The sequence below is a fragment of the Limtongia smithiae genome (genome assembly GCF_038497785.1).
Source record: "Limtongia smithiae strain NRRL Y-17922 unplaced genomic scaffold V1518scaffold_14, whole genome shotgun sequence".
NCBI classification, from domain to species: Eukaryota; Fungi; Ascomycota; class Lipomycetes; order Lipomycetales; family Lipomycetaceae; genus Limtongia; species Limtongia smithiae.
The window spans coordinates 75,979-90,954 of NW_027117635.1; the positions used below are offsets into that span (position 1 = coordinate 75,979).

A 14,976-nucleotide genomic window follows, 5' to 3' on the forward strand; every position below is an offset into this window, starting at 1 on the left:
AAGAGGCGCTGTCTTCGATTCCATTCCATACAATGAGAACTCCCGTAGATTACCTGTGGAAACGCTCCTCAACAATGCCTTATTCGTCTGCGAATGTAGAAAGTGTCGTGATGGGCTGAGCAGGTCTTAGTCACGTGCCGAGCCTACGTGCCCGAGTAGGCTGTTGTACTGCCTTCTTCATGTCTCTACGGCCACAACCATCCTTTCCTCTCGAAGCAGCAGCTCTGTTGATCGATTCGTAATTTGACTCTCGGTGATTGAATTTGCTATCCACTTGCACGATCTCCCAGATATTGTGGAATATCAGTCTCGTTATTGGCTGGAACCAGATCACAGTGAGTACGTCTTGTTTGTCCCCCGCATATCATCCTCGAAGTTGTACACAGCATATACTCACACGTATTCAGCTACGGTAGCGTGAAACATCTATCTACACGCATAAATATGTCGTCACGGGACTTGTTGAATATGATTCAGGGCAGTACGCACCCTTCACCGGGGCCCGTTCCTAATGATCCCGCTATTGCATCGTACTCCCGCCCTGCTCCCGCAACCACGCAAGTCGATGTTCACTCACTTTACCTGCCAAAGGACAACAGAATTATAACACCCGTTGTTCCTATTATGCCGACGCCGTCAAAGGAGAGCGAGCTCAAGAGGTTGTTGGGCGTGTCTCATGCCGCGGAGCCTACAAGCACGACCGTCGTGGCGGCCGCAGAAACTTCCGCGGGGCAACTATCAGACTCTTCATTACCGCCTTCAGGATCCCCTACCCCGACGGAAAGCACCGCGCGATTCAAATATGATAACCCGTTTCTCGCCATCGAGGCAAAATTGGCCATCAAGAAGACACCAACACCAACACCAACGCGTGTACCCCCTGCCGGTCCGTCTGACCACAGCATTAGCCTCAACAATGCAAATTCCAACCCAAGTGTGGTCAGAGTAGCGACGCCTCTGCTGTCTAGCGGAGGACGGGAAGCGCCAAAGTCTGTGGAAGCGGAGAAGAGCACCGAGCTCAGCGTCGAGCAGGCGGAGCCGGCTCTATCGCCTTCACTATCTGCAGTCACTATCCCGCCAGCTGGTCAGGCTATGGAGAGTAATCTAATGTCTTCGAAAGCGGCGCACAAGCATGTGAAGTCTAGCACAAACGGCTATACTCTCCCGCTGTCCAATTATTCCTCGATTGCGTTTGACTCCATCAAGACAAGTGGAGAGATCGCCCAGGAAGATTGCGAAGATATCGCCAAGTTCAAGCGCGACAGAAATTATTTTGATAGAAGCGTTATTACTGCTACTGAGGATTATATTGCATATCCTGTACAGAACGCCATTCGGGTCGTGAGTCAGGAGTTTGGAAATTACACTGTGCTGACTGGTCACCACGATGAGGGCCGGATTACTAACGTTATTTTAAACAATTATGAGACACCGTCTGGGACCTCGCTTTTAGTTTCCACGACTAGTACCAGTGAAGTTATCGTTTGGGAACTTATGACCAAGAATTTTACAGTGGCGTCGCGGCTCAATCAGTACCGCAAACTTTTGCGAATTGAGAAACTCCCACCAAATTCGGACCATGTTCCAAAATGCCGAGTTCAATGGCCGCCGATCGCAAACATGGTCGCGGTGGGTATGTCGAAGAAGATCTATTTCTTTGCACTACAGTCCGACACTTTCCTTGATATTCGCCGTCTGGACATGCAAGTTGCAATTGGCAAAAGCGCCATTATGTTCGAGCTAGAGACAGCGTCAAACGATTTTGGATTTTCGCTTGACGGGACAGTTCTTGCAAGTGTTGATAAGACTGGTACTGTGACGCTGTTCAATATCACTGTGCTGCCTCCCTTTAACGAGGGCAGCGAGAAAGCGACGGTCCGGACTCCACTGAAGGTTTTGTCGCCGCGCGAAGGCATCAGCTACTCGACTATCAACTTTATCGACTCACCGGAATCTGTTCGCGCGAAGTTACCGTCACGGTACTTGCTGTTGGGATTCAACGAAAACCACTCTTTCCACGTGTACGATATTGCTGCCGGAAAAATCGCACAGGAGCTTCATCTGCCATTGAGCTTTAACGGAGACGTGGCTTTAAACATGCTTGCCATTGGCTACGGCGCTGGTGTTGTTGTAATTGCCGACCCTGAACGTAATACTTTCCTATTTTTGCATCTCACGTACACGTCCGCGGGAACTATTGCGGCCTCCACACAGGCTGAATTCATCAAGTCGTTGATTAAGCTGGATGCAACCACTTACGAGGGCGGTTCTGGTTTTGACTACGTTGCGGCGTACGACTTTGATACGGAGCTGCCTGTTATTGGATTCACCCTCCTAGAGGTCATCAGTGACAGCAACCCTGGAGCGTTGCTCGATTTGTATATATGCCATACGGACGGTGCGGTCATCTACCCGGTGTATTCGTCTACATTTGCGTACGAGAACTGGTCTTCTGCGCCATTGCTGAGCTCCGCGACCGTCACGGCATTGCCATCTAGTGCCGCCAACGGAGGCTCCGCGGATCACAAGCGAGTGGTCAGCGGCACCGCCGAATCGTTGGTACTCGCGACGGACAGTGCCAACTCATCAACAGAACGCTCACGCTCGCCGGTTAAGCGACAGGACATCAAGCCTATGCTCCGAAAGACTATCGTCAAGCCGTTTTTGAAGTCGGCGAAGCCGCCAAGTCACGTCCTTTCAAGGATTCCGGACGGCGGTGGTACTGCAGCGGAGATCGCGGGAGGGAAGACGTCGTTTGCTAATCCTACGACGTTGGGCGTTGCTACTACGCCTTCTACTGAGTCAGTGAAGGAAGTATTTGGGGTTTCCGAGCCCGAGGTTGTTGCTTCTTCTCTTGCACCAGAGGCAAAGCCAGCCGCTCCCACTCCCACACTAGCTCCGGGTCCGGTTGTGATTGCCAAAGTGGAGCCGACACAGGAGATCAAGCCGCCTACGCCGGTGTTGGAGTTCCGACCCGGCACGATGGCGAAGAAGAGACAGCGTGAGATTTTGACGCACGAGAACGCAATCTCGCTGGGGCTGCCAGCACCGGCTGTAACGCCCATGCGGCCAGCTGTTTCCGCGCCTGAGGTTGCCGCGGCTGAGGTTGTCGCGGCTGCTGCACCAGTCGCCGCGCTGTCTCCAGTCCCCACCCCCCCTCCTGCAACTACAGCGAAAGAGGAACGCGCCGCCGAAAAGGCCGCAAAGAAGAGAGAGCGAAACGAGCGGAGAGCTGCCGCTGCTGCCGCCGCTGCATCTGCCACGAACACTGTCCCCACAACCATCCCCCACACAGCTGCCGCGGCCGATCCCACCGCTCCTCCTGTAATCAGTGCCAGCGCCCTTCTGGATTCAAAGACACTGGTCGAAGACATCACAAAGGGCCTCTCCTTCACGATAGAGAACGCAGTCGCTACACAGATGCGCTCGCAAGCTGTGGTCGGAACGATCGGCGAGATGATCACTTCCGCCGTCTCCAATATTGTACCTCTCTCGCCCGCCACCGCTGTTGGCACTCAGGCATCCGCAAGCGCTGTTTATGCCACACGCGAGGAGCTCAGCACTGTGTCCGCAGAACTTACCGCCATGCGCCACGATCTCGCGCTGGTGCTCGAAAAGCTCAGCGTGTTGGACGAGGTTAACAGCAAGCTTGATCTCGTTTTGAAGGAGCACGCCGAACGACAGAAAAGAATTGATATGCTCCGGTCGGCGTTTTAAGTGTTAACGCGCTAGTTCGTGTTCTTGAAGAGGTGGTGGTAGCTGCGTTACTTTTATTCGAATATGAACTACAATTGTTCTGTGGTTAGGATTTACAGTGTAGATAGTATTCATGTGGTCTAATATATTGATCGCATAAATTTGTTTTGTTTCAAGACAACCAGTTGACTGAGACATGCTGAGGCACGTTGCTTCAATTCGAGCAAGAACACTACTGCAATACGCAAAGCAAGAAACCCCGGTGACGGAAAATAATGAAGTCATAAACGCTATAACACTATTATATAGAATATCATACATGCTGCACGATGAGCAAACGGGCGGCTGAATATCATTAGATGGAAGGGGTGAAGGAAATGGTATTATTTGGCGAAAGTGAGCAATCACACGCTGCGCCAAGACAGAGAGGGGGAGGCGGGAGAAAAGAACGAGACGATACTGTGAGAAATGTTTGCGGTGTGTGTGAGAGCGCTTGGTGATGTGTTGTATGATGCTAAGGATGATCGCAGGGATAATGCTGATGCTATATGTGGATATGATAAGCGCGTAATGAGAAAGGGGGTGGGAAGAGCGTTATAGGTGTGCGCCACCTTGCGGCTGTTGCTTTTGTTGATCGGCCAAGAGCGCTTTCCAGCCGTCAGAAGGCGACTTTGTAGGATCCATGCCAAGTCTAAACGGTTCCGGGTCCAAACTCGGCCAGCTACCAGGCGTGACTGGCATGTTGTCAACCGGCGAACTGGTGTGCTCGTACACGTCAAACATGCCGCACATCTCCTTAAACGTCGCGAACTTTGTGCCGTCGTCGTCGATAAACATGCCGCCGGTCTTGCGCACCTTCTTGAGTCGCTGCAGCCGGTTGACAGGCGACTGGTCGTACACCCACCACATCTTGTTCCACCACGTCTCGAGCGCAACCTTAGGTCCGTTGAAATGCAGTACCGCGGGCGAGTTGCCGGTGATCCGGTTCCACGCGATATTCTTTTCGCTCTTGACGCGCAGGGAAGAGGTGTTGGTGTAGAATGCGTCATCGACCAGCTTTCGCAGCGCGTAGTCGTCGTCGGACTCGCCACGACGTTGTGGTGAATTCTTGGGAGTGTTGATACCGTGCACGCCGGAAGGAAGATACGGTCTGTGCACGAGCGCAGCGATGTCGTCGACCTCGATCTGTTCGTCCTGGATGAACATGATGTCGGAGTGCGAGTGCGTCATCGTCTGGAAGAGGTACGATTCGTAGTCAATGCGGATCGGTAGGTCCTGCATGCCGTAAATGTCGGCGATGATGAGCTGGTCCGAATAATGGGCCGTAGACTTTTGCTGAATATCGAACGCACGCTTGTATACCTCCTTGAGCACAGAACCAGGGCCGATGATGTTGCCAGAGTTAAGCCAACGGGGACGCCAGCGGTATTGATACTTGTCCTTGTCCGTCTCGGGTCCGTAGATGTTTTTGGGCAGCGTGGACTGCGGTACGTTCTTGCATGCCGCGGAGTTCGGCGGGTTCGGCCAGCACACCTTGTCGCCGCCAAAGATGGCCTGCTCGAGAAACTCCGGGACGGTCGCGTCCTTCGCGTGTACCTCGTAGTGGTGCGCGCGGTCGAGCTCCTGCAGCTTGTAGTAGCGGGAAATAAACGTGTCAAACGAGAGCTGGAACCAGGTGTCGTACGCGTCCATGATGAGCACCAAGTCGTCGTCGGCCACACGTAGCTGTAGGTACCGATGGATCGCGGCAATCTTCATGAAGCGAGCCTCAGCCGCATTGCGGAACGTGGCGTCAAAGTTGACGAGTACTGGAGCAGGATAGCCATTGAGCTCTGCGGAGAAGATTGTGCGACACGCGAGCTTGTTGATTGCCGTCGCAGGGAGCAGGAAGTGCACGTTGCGCTTCTGCGATGCCTTCTTGCCGACGATGGTGACTGAGCGTTGGTTGACGATGTTAGGCGCGTGGATGACGGGCGTGTTAATCGCGACGGCAGCCTGGCGCGGGGGTTTCTAGCCGCGCGGGTGTGAGCAAGGGAGAGAAGGAGGGTGAAAAAGGAGAAGGCGCGTACCTGGCCCATGATGGACAGCGTGATGATCAGGAAGGAGAGGACGGCCAGAAACACGAGTCGTCTAAGAGAAAACCGCAGGAACATGGCTACGGCAGGAGCTGAGAAGCAGTGCTGTGTAGGAGGACGAGGTGAACGACGAGGACAACTAGAACGACGAGAAGCTGGGGAGCTCACGAAAGGAGAGATGTCGAAGGCGGTTGCTTCGTCGCTGTCGCCAAAAGTGCTGCGTCGCGTCCAAGCGCGTCGCGGTAACGCGCCCTGTACGCTTGGTAACAGCCCTGGCAGAGACCTCTCACGCTGGCAACCTGCGCTACGCCCAATCCGTACGGTCGGACACGTGTGCATGGCTCAAGCGCCGAATCCCGGGGCCTGTACCACAGTCGCTTACACTGCGCCCTGCAGGGACGGCGGCATCAACACCCCAAAGCGTATTTCGGAGGACACCGCGAGACAAGCAGCCCGTTTCGGTAGCCTGCTGGTGACACAGCTACACCCGATCAGGCACAAGCTGCCTAATTCGGCCTTGCTGCTCCATCACCGGAACCTGACATGACATCTCCATAACCGCACCGACTCTTCCAGCGCGTCACCCGCGCCACCAGCTAGCCCCTTGCCGCGCGGACATATCTTATTTCGGCAGGCGCGTTGTCACCAAATCTGCACGCCGCGCGTCCATAAGCGCTACCAGTGGCGCGCTCACGGGCCACAGTTACGCTCTAGCGCCGTCACCGCGTCACTGCGCCATTGGTGATGGCAGTGCGACCCTAGCCTGGTTACCGCCGCGTGGCAGAGGATACGGCTAATTGGCAGCTGACGATGAAGCCTTGCGGTACATTATTAACGTAGGCGTATTCAACGCTGCTGCGATCGTGAATATTGTCATACTAGTAGTCTGGCCAGCCTGCACGTGCTCCACGTAGATCAGCTCGGTGGGACAAGAGACGTTCGTTCCATCGGTCGGTGTCACGTGGGCAGAGCTCGCAGACGCTGCACAGATGTACCGGCGCGTCCCCTGCTTCTCGCTCCCCTGGTTTCTGTTGTCGCCAATATCGCGACCTTACTTAATTGACATCGTAGCTTTTGTACGAAGGTATACGCCGTCTTGAAATACGACAGCACCATGTCGCGTGTTGCAAAGAGTGCGCAGTACGCATCAAGAACAGGCAACCACGAAACTTCATGCTCGTCAAATTGGCGAACTCGTCCGCCACAACCGCACACGACAAGCTGTCCCAACGATTGTGAAAAACTTGACTTGCGGGCGGCGCATCACGCGGGGAAGAGCAGCAAAGATGATCTGGTGTGTGGCTACGTGTCGTCCACGTCGTGGATCACGCACCGCATAAGTAGTGCCGACTTGAAGTCCGTGTGGCATGCACATGTCCGGAGGGTGCGCTCCCACAATTATGCGAAGCCGGCCCAGCACCGACAAACAACTCCTCTCTTCTCCTCAGCTATCTGAACGGTATGATAAACTTCGACGAAGTTGTGCTTGTTTCTCGACGTGCTACATCACGCGGCGGCTAAATCGAGCTCGGCGCGTCATGCCGCCATGCCAGCAAGTTGTTGTGTGGACGCGTTAAGTCCAAATAACGACAGTCCTTACTTAAATCAGAAAAGATGCATCCTGCGACATTCGTTCGTTGACGCGTAGTTCTGTGCAGAGGTGGTGATTTTGTGGATTGGAAAACCCTCCCCGATATCCGCACCACAGCGACCGATCGCGCTGTTCAGAGCTTTTCAAAGTACAATGCCAACTAGATCATGTCGCATTGAATACATGACGGCAAGATCCAGATAGTGATTCTATTATTCCGGACGTGCGGAGATATACATTGTTAAGGGTACACTGCGAAGGGCCGCATCGCTACGTACGCGCGTTCTGAGCTTAGGAAGCTTAGGTCACGCCTCCACTCGTCCTTCGACGCGCCCCCGTTATCCCGAGCCAACGCCATTCAAAATCACCGACCTGCAGGCAGCCTATTGATGTTCAAATGCCATCATTAAACAAACTAATACCGCGTATTTCAGATTTTCAGCCACTCGGTGAAAATCCGACAATCATGACTGCATGTATAACACCGCTGCAGCCTTCGCAAAATTGATTCTGTTCTGGTGCAGTTGCACGCAACCAATGTAGCCTGAGCCTTCGTGAATGCCGATATTGGGACTGTACACTGATTGCAGAGGGCAGCCTAAATTAGACTTATGCCTTCGTCTCTTGAGTTTTCGGGTGAGAAACCCTGCAGAGAATGAGGTGGTCGGGCGCCAACACGTGACATGACTTGCAACGATGATCTTCGCGTGAAGTTGTAGACAACGAAGTGTAGCCTTCAACATAGGGCGCCGGCGCAGCTGCTCCTGCCTGTATCCTTTTTGCCCTTGATATACTGCAGTATCTGGTTTCGCGCAATTGTCTTACGCCAATGTGATTGCTGAGATATCTTGCGTACGTTGTTTAACTGACTCTAAACCTCTGCAACTGATCAGGCATCAACCAATACCCACTATTGAGATAGCACAGATGAAGCATGTGCACATGCCCGCGTGTAAAATGCGTCGCGCGCCAGCTGTAAGACGGGTTTTTTAAATTGGAATACCGCACGATCTATGCCTCGCACACCTGCACTGTCATACGACGGCTATAGGATTCATCTGCTAACAGGCACCGTTCTGAGTCTGAATTCACAAGTACCATCTTCGCCGTACAAATATCACTCCACCCCAGACAGCAACCACCGTACCGCGTCGGCCGTCTTCTTCTCAAATCGCGCGATCGCATTTGGCACGCGTCCGATCCAGAACACGTGCGGAAGGCCCTCATACATGTCAAACTTATGCTCGACTCTTGTCTGAGTTAGTCAAGTAGCAAGCAACGGTACATCAGCGGCAACACTCACCCGGCAGCCTCGAGGCATTCATCGAAAATCTGTCCGTCGGTCTTCAACACGTCGTATTCAGACACGGCGACATACACGCGCGGAAGCACACTCAGGTCTTTGTACTGGCCAATCGGGAAGTGATACTTATCCGTTGCCGGTGCGGCGTGCGCCTCGGCAAACGCGTCCACCGATACTGGCGTCAGCACAGGATAATCACTCCGCTGTGTGAGCGCGTTGAATCGCGACGCGTACTCCGCTGGTAAGTGTCGCCGATCGAAGAACACCGGAATCAAACACGCTAGCCCGCGCACGCCGCTGAGGTCAAAGCCTTCGTCATGCAGACACAAATAGGTCGCGACGGTGAGATTTCCGCCGGCCGATCCGCCGAGGAAGTACACAGCGTCGCTCTTTGCGTTCAGTGTGCGCACCGCGTTGCGCAGGGCCCATTTGACCGAGCTCACACAGTCGTCGCGCGGAGCTGGCGCAGGAAATGCTGGCGCGAGACGGTAATCGACGGAGACCACGACGGACTCGGTGCTCTCGCAGACCATTCGACAGACTTCATCTTCCTGGTCGAGATCCCCGACGCAGAAGCCACCGCCGTGGAAGAAGATGCAGAGCGGATATGGCCCTGTACCAGTGATTGGCGTGTACACACGCACAGGAACATTGTTGTCCGCGATCATGTCTTTGGTGGTGAGTTTCGTGTGCATCGGCTCCGCAGGCGCATAATGCGCCGCGATGGCCTCGCCGTACTTCGCCATTTCTTGGCCCATGGCAGCGAGCGTGCCCGGGAAGCTGAGGCGAAAATCAATCGTATTCTCGAACTGCGCACGGGTGTCAGAGACGATCGAGCATGGCGTGCAGTTCACGCACCTGAACCCACTCGGGATCAAGATCGAGTGGCGGAGCAGCGTAGTCAACATGTCGAGCGCGCGCCTTGAGGCGTGCGTCGATCTCGGGGATCGGAGTAGATGATGCAGTGTAGGCTTCCATATCTCCAGGTCAAGGGGCGTGATTACCGTGGCAGACGGTGTACCGCCCTAGAGCGAGCGCCACGGCCATAGATAAATAAAATCCAGTCGCGATCGCAGCGGAGGACAGCGAGCGGGGTGGTGATGGAAGAGGCAAGTGTGGGGAAGGCCACGCGACGATGCTAGCGACGAGGACGGGCGGGGTTGCGATTGGATAAGGGCTGAATATTGGGGGTATTGGAGCGAGGGTTAATATAATTTGCGGCGCCCGGCATGTGGTCGCGATCTGGCGCCAGCGACAGCCGCGGCGCTGCAGTAACAGCAGCAAATGGCGAGATCCAATGGCTATTGAGCATGTGGCGCTTTCTCTAGAGCCATTGATCGGCAGGACATGCAATTGATCTGTTCTGGCGAATAGTGGATATGTACTGGAAGACTGCTGCGGATCGTTGTAGTAGTCCTGTACGCAACCTGTGAACGTCATCGCGGCCGTCGTGTCCGCCGCGCCGTCCGCGTGTCATCACACACCCATCCCTGACGCGACCGCCGCCGACATCGTGACCTGGACACATCAACGTAGGCCACACCCGAACATGATGCTGATGCCGTCTGAGCGGCTGCGGCACGCAGTCATACACAACAACCTAGCCATCGTGCAGCGGCTGCTGCGTCGGTTTCCTAGTCTGCTGTACAACACCGACCTCGACAATGGCTGGACGTCACTGCATTATGCTGCTTACCATGGCAATTTCGAGATCTGCGTAAGTTATGCCTACTATAGCATAGTTATATTCCGATGATTGGCTAATGGGGTCTCACCAGGTCTTTCTCTGCAGCCTCGGTCACGACGCCGCCGAAATCTCGCTGGACACCGAAGAACACACCCCACTACACCTAAGCTCAATGGCAAACCGCGAACAAACAATCCACTTCCTTGCGCAAAAATTCCCTTACACAATCGACTGGGTCACATCCGCCGACAAAACCGTCTCCTACACCGCGCTACTGCTGGCAGCTGAAGCGGGCCACGACGCGAGCGTCAACATCTTGCTCGACTTTGGCGCGGACATCGACAAACCAGACTCGCAGGGCAACCGCGCGATTCATTATGCGTCGCAATCTGGTTATAAAAAAGTTATGCGCATGCTAGTTGATCGTGGTGCAGATTATAAGAGCCCAAATTTGTCGGGGTGGACGCCGATGGATTATTGCTTCTCCATCCAAACGCGCACATTTTTCAGCTCCATCACTATTGAGATCGAGCGCCGGCAGGAAGCGGAATTGCGCAAGAAGCTGCTAGAAAAGAAGCTCAGTGCTGAGAGGCCGCTGAGCTTCTCGAAAATGACCGAAGCACCGCCGCATCCTTCGGTGCCGCGACCGTCTGTGGACACAGGTCGCAGTTCTCCTACGCTCGTTCAGGAGCCTGTCACGGCGCCCGCTTCAATCGACGGCACCGATACGCAACCCATTACTCCGCTGCCACAGGACTACGACTCCGTAATCAGCACTCCCGCCCCCTCCCCCTTCGCGCAAGGCTACTGCCCTACACCGCCACCAATACCAACATCACCGCCGCCTCCGCCAGGCTAGCTCCATACCCCGCGCGATCGATACCAAACTTTTATTTTTTTAGGATCTTATCACTACGCGTTCAAAACCCTCAGCATCCACTCGTACGTGCCGAACTGCACAGCATTCACAAGGAACGCCCGCAGCATGCACGCCCGGAGACCACTGAAAAACACGCGCACGCCGCCCTCCACGTATGTCTTGCGCGCACAGTCCCATGCGCCTCGGTACCGTTTGCTGGCATCCAGGCTATCGTCGTTCGTGAGCTGTACTTGGTACCGTGTCTTGATTACGTCTGCCATATATTGTTAGCTTCGCTTGCCTGTGAAAACACAACGGAGGAAGTACCTAGAGGAAAGATGGACAGCCAGGTCATGCAGCCGGCAAAGCCACCACACATCAATAAATGCATTGCGTGCTGAAATGCAGTCTGGTCGTCCGGATTTTTTAGTTTCTTGGCCCAGTTGTACGACCAGAAACTAGGAGCAATTAACACTAGACGAGCAGACACGCAGTAGCAACGCAACTTACTATACACCATAGCCAAAACCGTCACGAACAGCTGTAACTACACCGCCTTTAAAAAAACCAGGAAGCCCATCATGGCGATATATATCCTTTGCCACCGTCCACGAAGACATCTGCGTACTGCCCCCTTGCGACACCTGCGCACGGCACTTGACGAGTTCCGTAGGACAGGAGACCACAAACGTGCTTAGTCCTGCCAACGTCCCCGCCGCGAAAGTCTTCCCCGCCTCCGATACCCCGATCGGCGAGTACTTTTCCAACGCGCGCGTCGATATCGAGTAGCTAGCAAACAGCAACGCGTTCAGCGCGCCGTATCCCAGTATTGGCGCCGCTGCACCTGTTAATAACGCCTCTGCTCGTTTTATTGAGTACCATTGGACTTTTGGCTTCGGCGGGGCCAGAACCTCAGCCAACGCCTCTGCGCGCGCGCGCGCAAGTGCTTCAGAGCGCGCTGCTGCACTCGCACGGGCAGCGTCCGCGTCGGGCGGCGCGACGATGTCAAGCGGGTTGAACGACGCAGAGATTGACAGCCGATCGGTGCCCGGCAGACCTACACGGCCCCGGTTCGCGTTCTGAAGCTTCACCTTCACGATGTCGAGGGGGTTGCCGATGATTATGCCAACCGCGCCGGACACGTAGCCTGCCTGCGATTTGTTAGCAAGAACGAGGCCGCGGACAAGGTCGGCGAGAGTGCGCTCTTACGATGAAGTTGGTGACTGCATCCGGCATTGCGCTGTACAGTGTGGTGCGGGCCGTGGAACAGGTACAATCGGTCGACGGATTGCTGGGGTATTGTGCGGAGATCTTCAACAAAGCGCAGCGCGTAACCAAACCGCGACGTCGACCGGCTCTAGAGCCCCTCCCTTGCCAGGACGACTACTCTAGTAAATTATTTTCATCCCCACACAATGCCTGCTACAGTCAAGACTAATTACTATGATAACAAAGCTTCTACGCGGCAATTTCCGCAAGAACGCTGAGGTTGCTCGGTCTTCCGACACGATCGTCCTCTTGTCGTGATGAGAGCAGTTGCGGGACTGGCCTCGCCGGTACATACCCCTCATCAGGGTCGTCGTCACGGCAGCCCCTGAATTGTCATGTGACCACCAATCGCGATCGAAATCGGCTCCGTCCAACAGAGTACGTTTCGCTGGGATCTGGCGTCAAGCGAAGTGGAGATAAGCGAAGCAAAGCGGAATATTCGACGTTGAAGGCCCAGAGATACTAAGCATCTGGACTTTGGAGGCTACTTCTATGCGGACGAATCATGGAAATGAAGATTGAGTGTGCTCTTCGAAAGTGTAAGCTGGCCAAGTTGATAAGCTGAGCACGGATGTGTCATACCCGACTGATTCTCTTTGGTTCTATTTGAAAGCTGTTGTCAGCTGACTGACTATTTTCCTGTCACACTATTGTTACGCTATGTTTAATCGATCTCGATGTCGATGTCGATGTCTGCGTTACACTTGCTTCGGCCCATCAATGACTGTGTACCAAGTTGACAGAATCACGATGGAACTACCGAAGTATTGCTATTCGCTGGCTTATCTAGTTTGATCATTGCGGCGGTCAATGAGTATTCAGACGGTACAGGACTGTAGCTGAACTTTGGCCTTAGTCAAGCCACAGTACACAAATAGGACGTGACTTGTTGCTGAGCTGCTGTTGTGCGACGTACACCGGCGTGCAGGAAACATATTTGGAAGAGCGGAAATATGCAATACTTTTTTGGACCAGGAGCGGTGGTTAGAAACTATGCGATATAGTTAGGATGTTAGCTGATCTGGAGGACATGACCAGGGTTTTCCCGCCATGTCTCCTCGTGAATCGCTTATGATGCGCCTAATAATATATCAATCCCTTGTTCAGAATGATTATGAGTATGTTTGAGCGGGTAATATAAGCTCTTCTTGTCGCACGCCGCGCTACTGTGTATAAGATTGAGAATGTCTCGTGTTCGTAACTTAGAACACTGTTAAATCTATGGCAGTTTCATGTCCGCGCGAAATATCCGTTAGTCCTGGACATACAATCATTCGTCAGGAAGGCACCCCCACAGCTTGAAAGAGCGTTAAATTGGCACAAAATGCCGATCACGACGAAAAGGACGTGTAGATGTCGACAAGGATAGTTGTTGGGAGTAAAGGACGATCTTCTGTAAGTTTGAAGATGATCACGATCTATGGCACTTCGATGCCATAGAATCGATTGCTTCCTTTCTCCTCCCACGAGGCCGCAAGCCGCGCTGCAGAACTGAGCCAGGTGCTATGTCTTCTGGTGGCCAACTCGTTCGAAACGCACAAATGCACCTGATAGGTCAGGCATACGCACTAGTCCATCAGCTCTGCGATCGTTACACATGTCACCCCATGGTTGGTGATATTCTCTTGCAGAATTGAGGTGGATCACCTTGCAGCTATGTGTCCAATGTAATACTTGAACTCACGTTTGCTTGTCGGGATTCGATGACAGAGACGTGTTGGGCTATCGAGGAGTGAGCCGGTCATCTTTAGTAAATAGAATCGTTTCGCTAAATACTGGTAGCTAGCGGTCTAAAGTGCAAATGCTTGCGGTTAGCTAAATTTTCAAATCAGTTAACCAAATCAGTGGCCGAAGTCGCTATCTAACCCAGTAAAGTGGTGTAGGTAACTAGCTGGTTAACTAAACCAATAATTAAAAAAAGTAGCAGTCCGTGGTAATGATATGGCACAGCAGCCTAGGTAGCAATCTCAGATAAGTAAATGTTGAAACTTGACTGATCGCTTGATTTCGTGGAGGCGGCAATCTAGCATGCTAGTTAGGACTAGTGTGTGACATCGGTAGCTAAAGGGACGTATGTAGCGACTGTAGATAACTATTTATTAACTGGTAACTAATTAGATACCTCGTGAGGAAAGTTGTAGAGACCGAGATATTGCTGCGAGCTTCGATGCACGCAAATTTTCCGTCTGTGCATATAAGTAACATCGAATCATCAATTAGAGACATTTATTAACTAATTTGTTGCAAAATTTCAACCTTTCAGAACGTTGCAGCAGAGAGCGGGCGTCATGTAGCAATTTACCCTCCTTGAAACCTTAATTGATGCGCAGAATTTGTGTTTGGCGACCTGACTCTTGCAATGTTGAAAATTCTCTGCTGCAGTTGCTAATTTGCTAAACAGAGAACGGGAAGTAGCTGCTGAACTGATGCGATTGGGCTAAAGCAGATTGTGATACCCGTCAGTATTGAGAGGTCATGGATGTACTGCAGGCCACA

General features: G+C 53.3%; 5 protein-coding genes across 5 annotated transcripts; 2 read left to right on the forward strand and 3 right to left on the reverse strand.

The window, feature by feature from the left end:
- The first annotated feature begins 110 nt into the window (after positions 1–110).
- Positions 111–3,990, forward strand: V1518DRAFT_435376 (uncharacterized protein). Its single transcript, XM_066906264.1, has 2 exons — positions 111–339; positions 408–3,990. Exon 2 carries the CDS (start codon positions 445–447, stop codon positions 3,715–3,717), a length of 3,273 nt encoding a protein of 1,090 aa, XP_066757324.1. The 5' UTR covers positions 111–339; positions 408–444; the 3' UTR covers positions 3,718–3,990.
- On the reverse strand, positions 3,794–5,970 carry V1518DRAFT_397759 (uncharacterized protein). The gene is made up of 2 exons (XM_066901828.1): positions 5,766–5,970; positions 3,794–5,706 (listed from the first exon to the last, which is right to left on the reverse strand). Exons 1-2 carry the CDS (start codon positions 5,847–5,849, stop codon positions 4,291–4,293), a joined length of 1,500 nt encoding a protein of 499 aa, XP_066757325.1. The 5' UTR covers positions 5,850–5,970; the 3' UTR covers positions 3,794–4,290.
- Positions 5,971–8,322: 2,352 nt separating this feature from the next.
- Positions 8,323–9,816, reverse strand: V1518DRAFT_121382 (alpha/beta hydrolase fold-domain-containing protein). Its single transcript, XM_066900695.1, has 3 exons — positions 9,524–9,816; positions 8,666–9,474; positions 8,323–8,612 (listed from the first exon to the last, which is right to left on the reverse strand). The coding sequence occupies exons 1-3, from the start codon at positions 9,641–9,643 to the stop codon at positions 8,480–8,482; spliced, it is 1,062 nt and encodes a 353-aa protein (XP_066757326.1). The 5' UTR covers positions 9,644–9,816; the 3' UTR covers positions 8,323–8,479.
- Positions 9,817–9,938: 122 nt separating this feature from the next.
- On the forward strand, positions 9,939–11,710 carry V1518DRAFT_387732 (ankyrin repeat-containing domain protein). Its single transcript, XM_066901720.1, has 2 exons — positions 9,939–10,382; positions 10,444–11,710. The coding sequence occupies exons 1-2, from the start codon at positions 10,215–10,217 to the stop codon at positions 11,209–11,211; spliced, it is 936 nt and encodes a 311-aa protein (XP_066757327.1). The 5' UTR covers positions 9,939–10,214; the 3' UTR covers positions 11,212–11,710.
- On the reverse strand, positions 11,229–12,552 carry V1518DRAFT_422502 (mitochondrial carrier domain-containing protein). The gene is made up of 4 exons (XM_066905464.1): positions 12,421–12,552; positions 11,722–12,362; positions 11,539–11,669; positions 11,229–11,485 (listed from the first exon to the last, which is right to left on the reverse strand). The coding sequence occupies exons 1-4, from the start codon at positions 12,445–12,447 to the stop codon at positions 11,265–11,267; spliced, it is 1,020 nt and encodes a 339-aa protein (XP_066757328.1). The 5' UTR covers positions 12,448–12,552; the 3' UTR covers positions 11,229–11,264.
- Positions 12,553–14,976: the final 2,424 nt, after the last annotated feature.

Bases quoted from the DNA above. Each gene is read 5' to 3' on its own strand.
- V1518DRAFT_121382 (XM_066900695.1), bottom strand. From the start codon at position 9,643: ATGGAAGCCTACACTGCATCATCTACTCCGATCCCCGAGATCGACGCA. The intron at 9,475-9,523 runs GTGCGTGAACTG...ACCCGTGCGCAG, and splicing joins TTGATCCCGAGTGGGTTCAG to TTCGAGAATACGATTGATTT. The intron at 8,613-8,665 runs GTGAGTGTTGCC...AACTCAGACAAG, and splicing joins GAATGCCTCGAGGCTGCCGG to AGTCGAGCATAAGTTTGACA.
- V1518DRAFT_422502 (XM_066905464.1), bottom strand. From the start codon at position 12,447: ATGCCGGATGCAGTCACCAACTTCATC. The intron at 12,363-12,420 runs GTAAGAGCGCAC...AACAAATCGCAG, and splicing joins ATGCAGTCACCAACTTCATC to GCAGGCTACGTGTCCGGCGC. The intron at 11,486-11,538 runs GTACTTCCTCCG...AATATATGGCAG, and splicing joins GCTGTCCATCTTTCCTCTAG to ACGTAATCAAGACACGGTAC.
- V1518DRAFT_387732 (XM_066901720.1), top strand. From the start codon at position 10,215: ATGATGCTGATGCCGTCTGAGCGGCTGCGGCACGCAGTCATACACAAC. The intron at 10,383-10,443 runs GTAAGTTATGCC...GGGTCTCACCAG, and splicing joins ATGGCAATTTCGAGATCTGC to GTCTTTCTCTGCAGCCTCGG.
- V1518DRAFT_435376 (XM_066906264.1), top strand. From the start codon at position 445: ATGTCGTCACGGGACTTGTTGAATATGATTCAGGGCAGTACGCACCCT.
- V1518DRAFT_397759 (XM_066901828.1), bottom strand. From the start codon at position 5,849: ATGTTCCTGCGGTTTTCTCTTAGACGACTCGTGTTTCTGGCCGTCCTC. The intron at 5,707-5,765 runs GTACGCGCCTTC...CCGCGCGGCTAG, and splicing joins CGCTGTCCATCATGGGCCAG to AAACCCCCGCGCCAGGCTGC.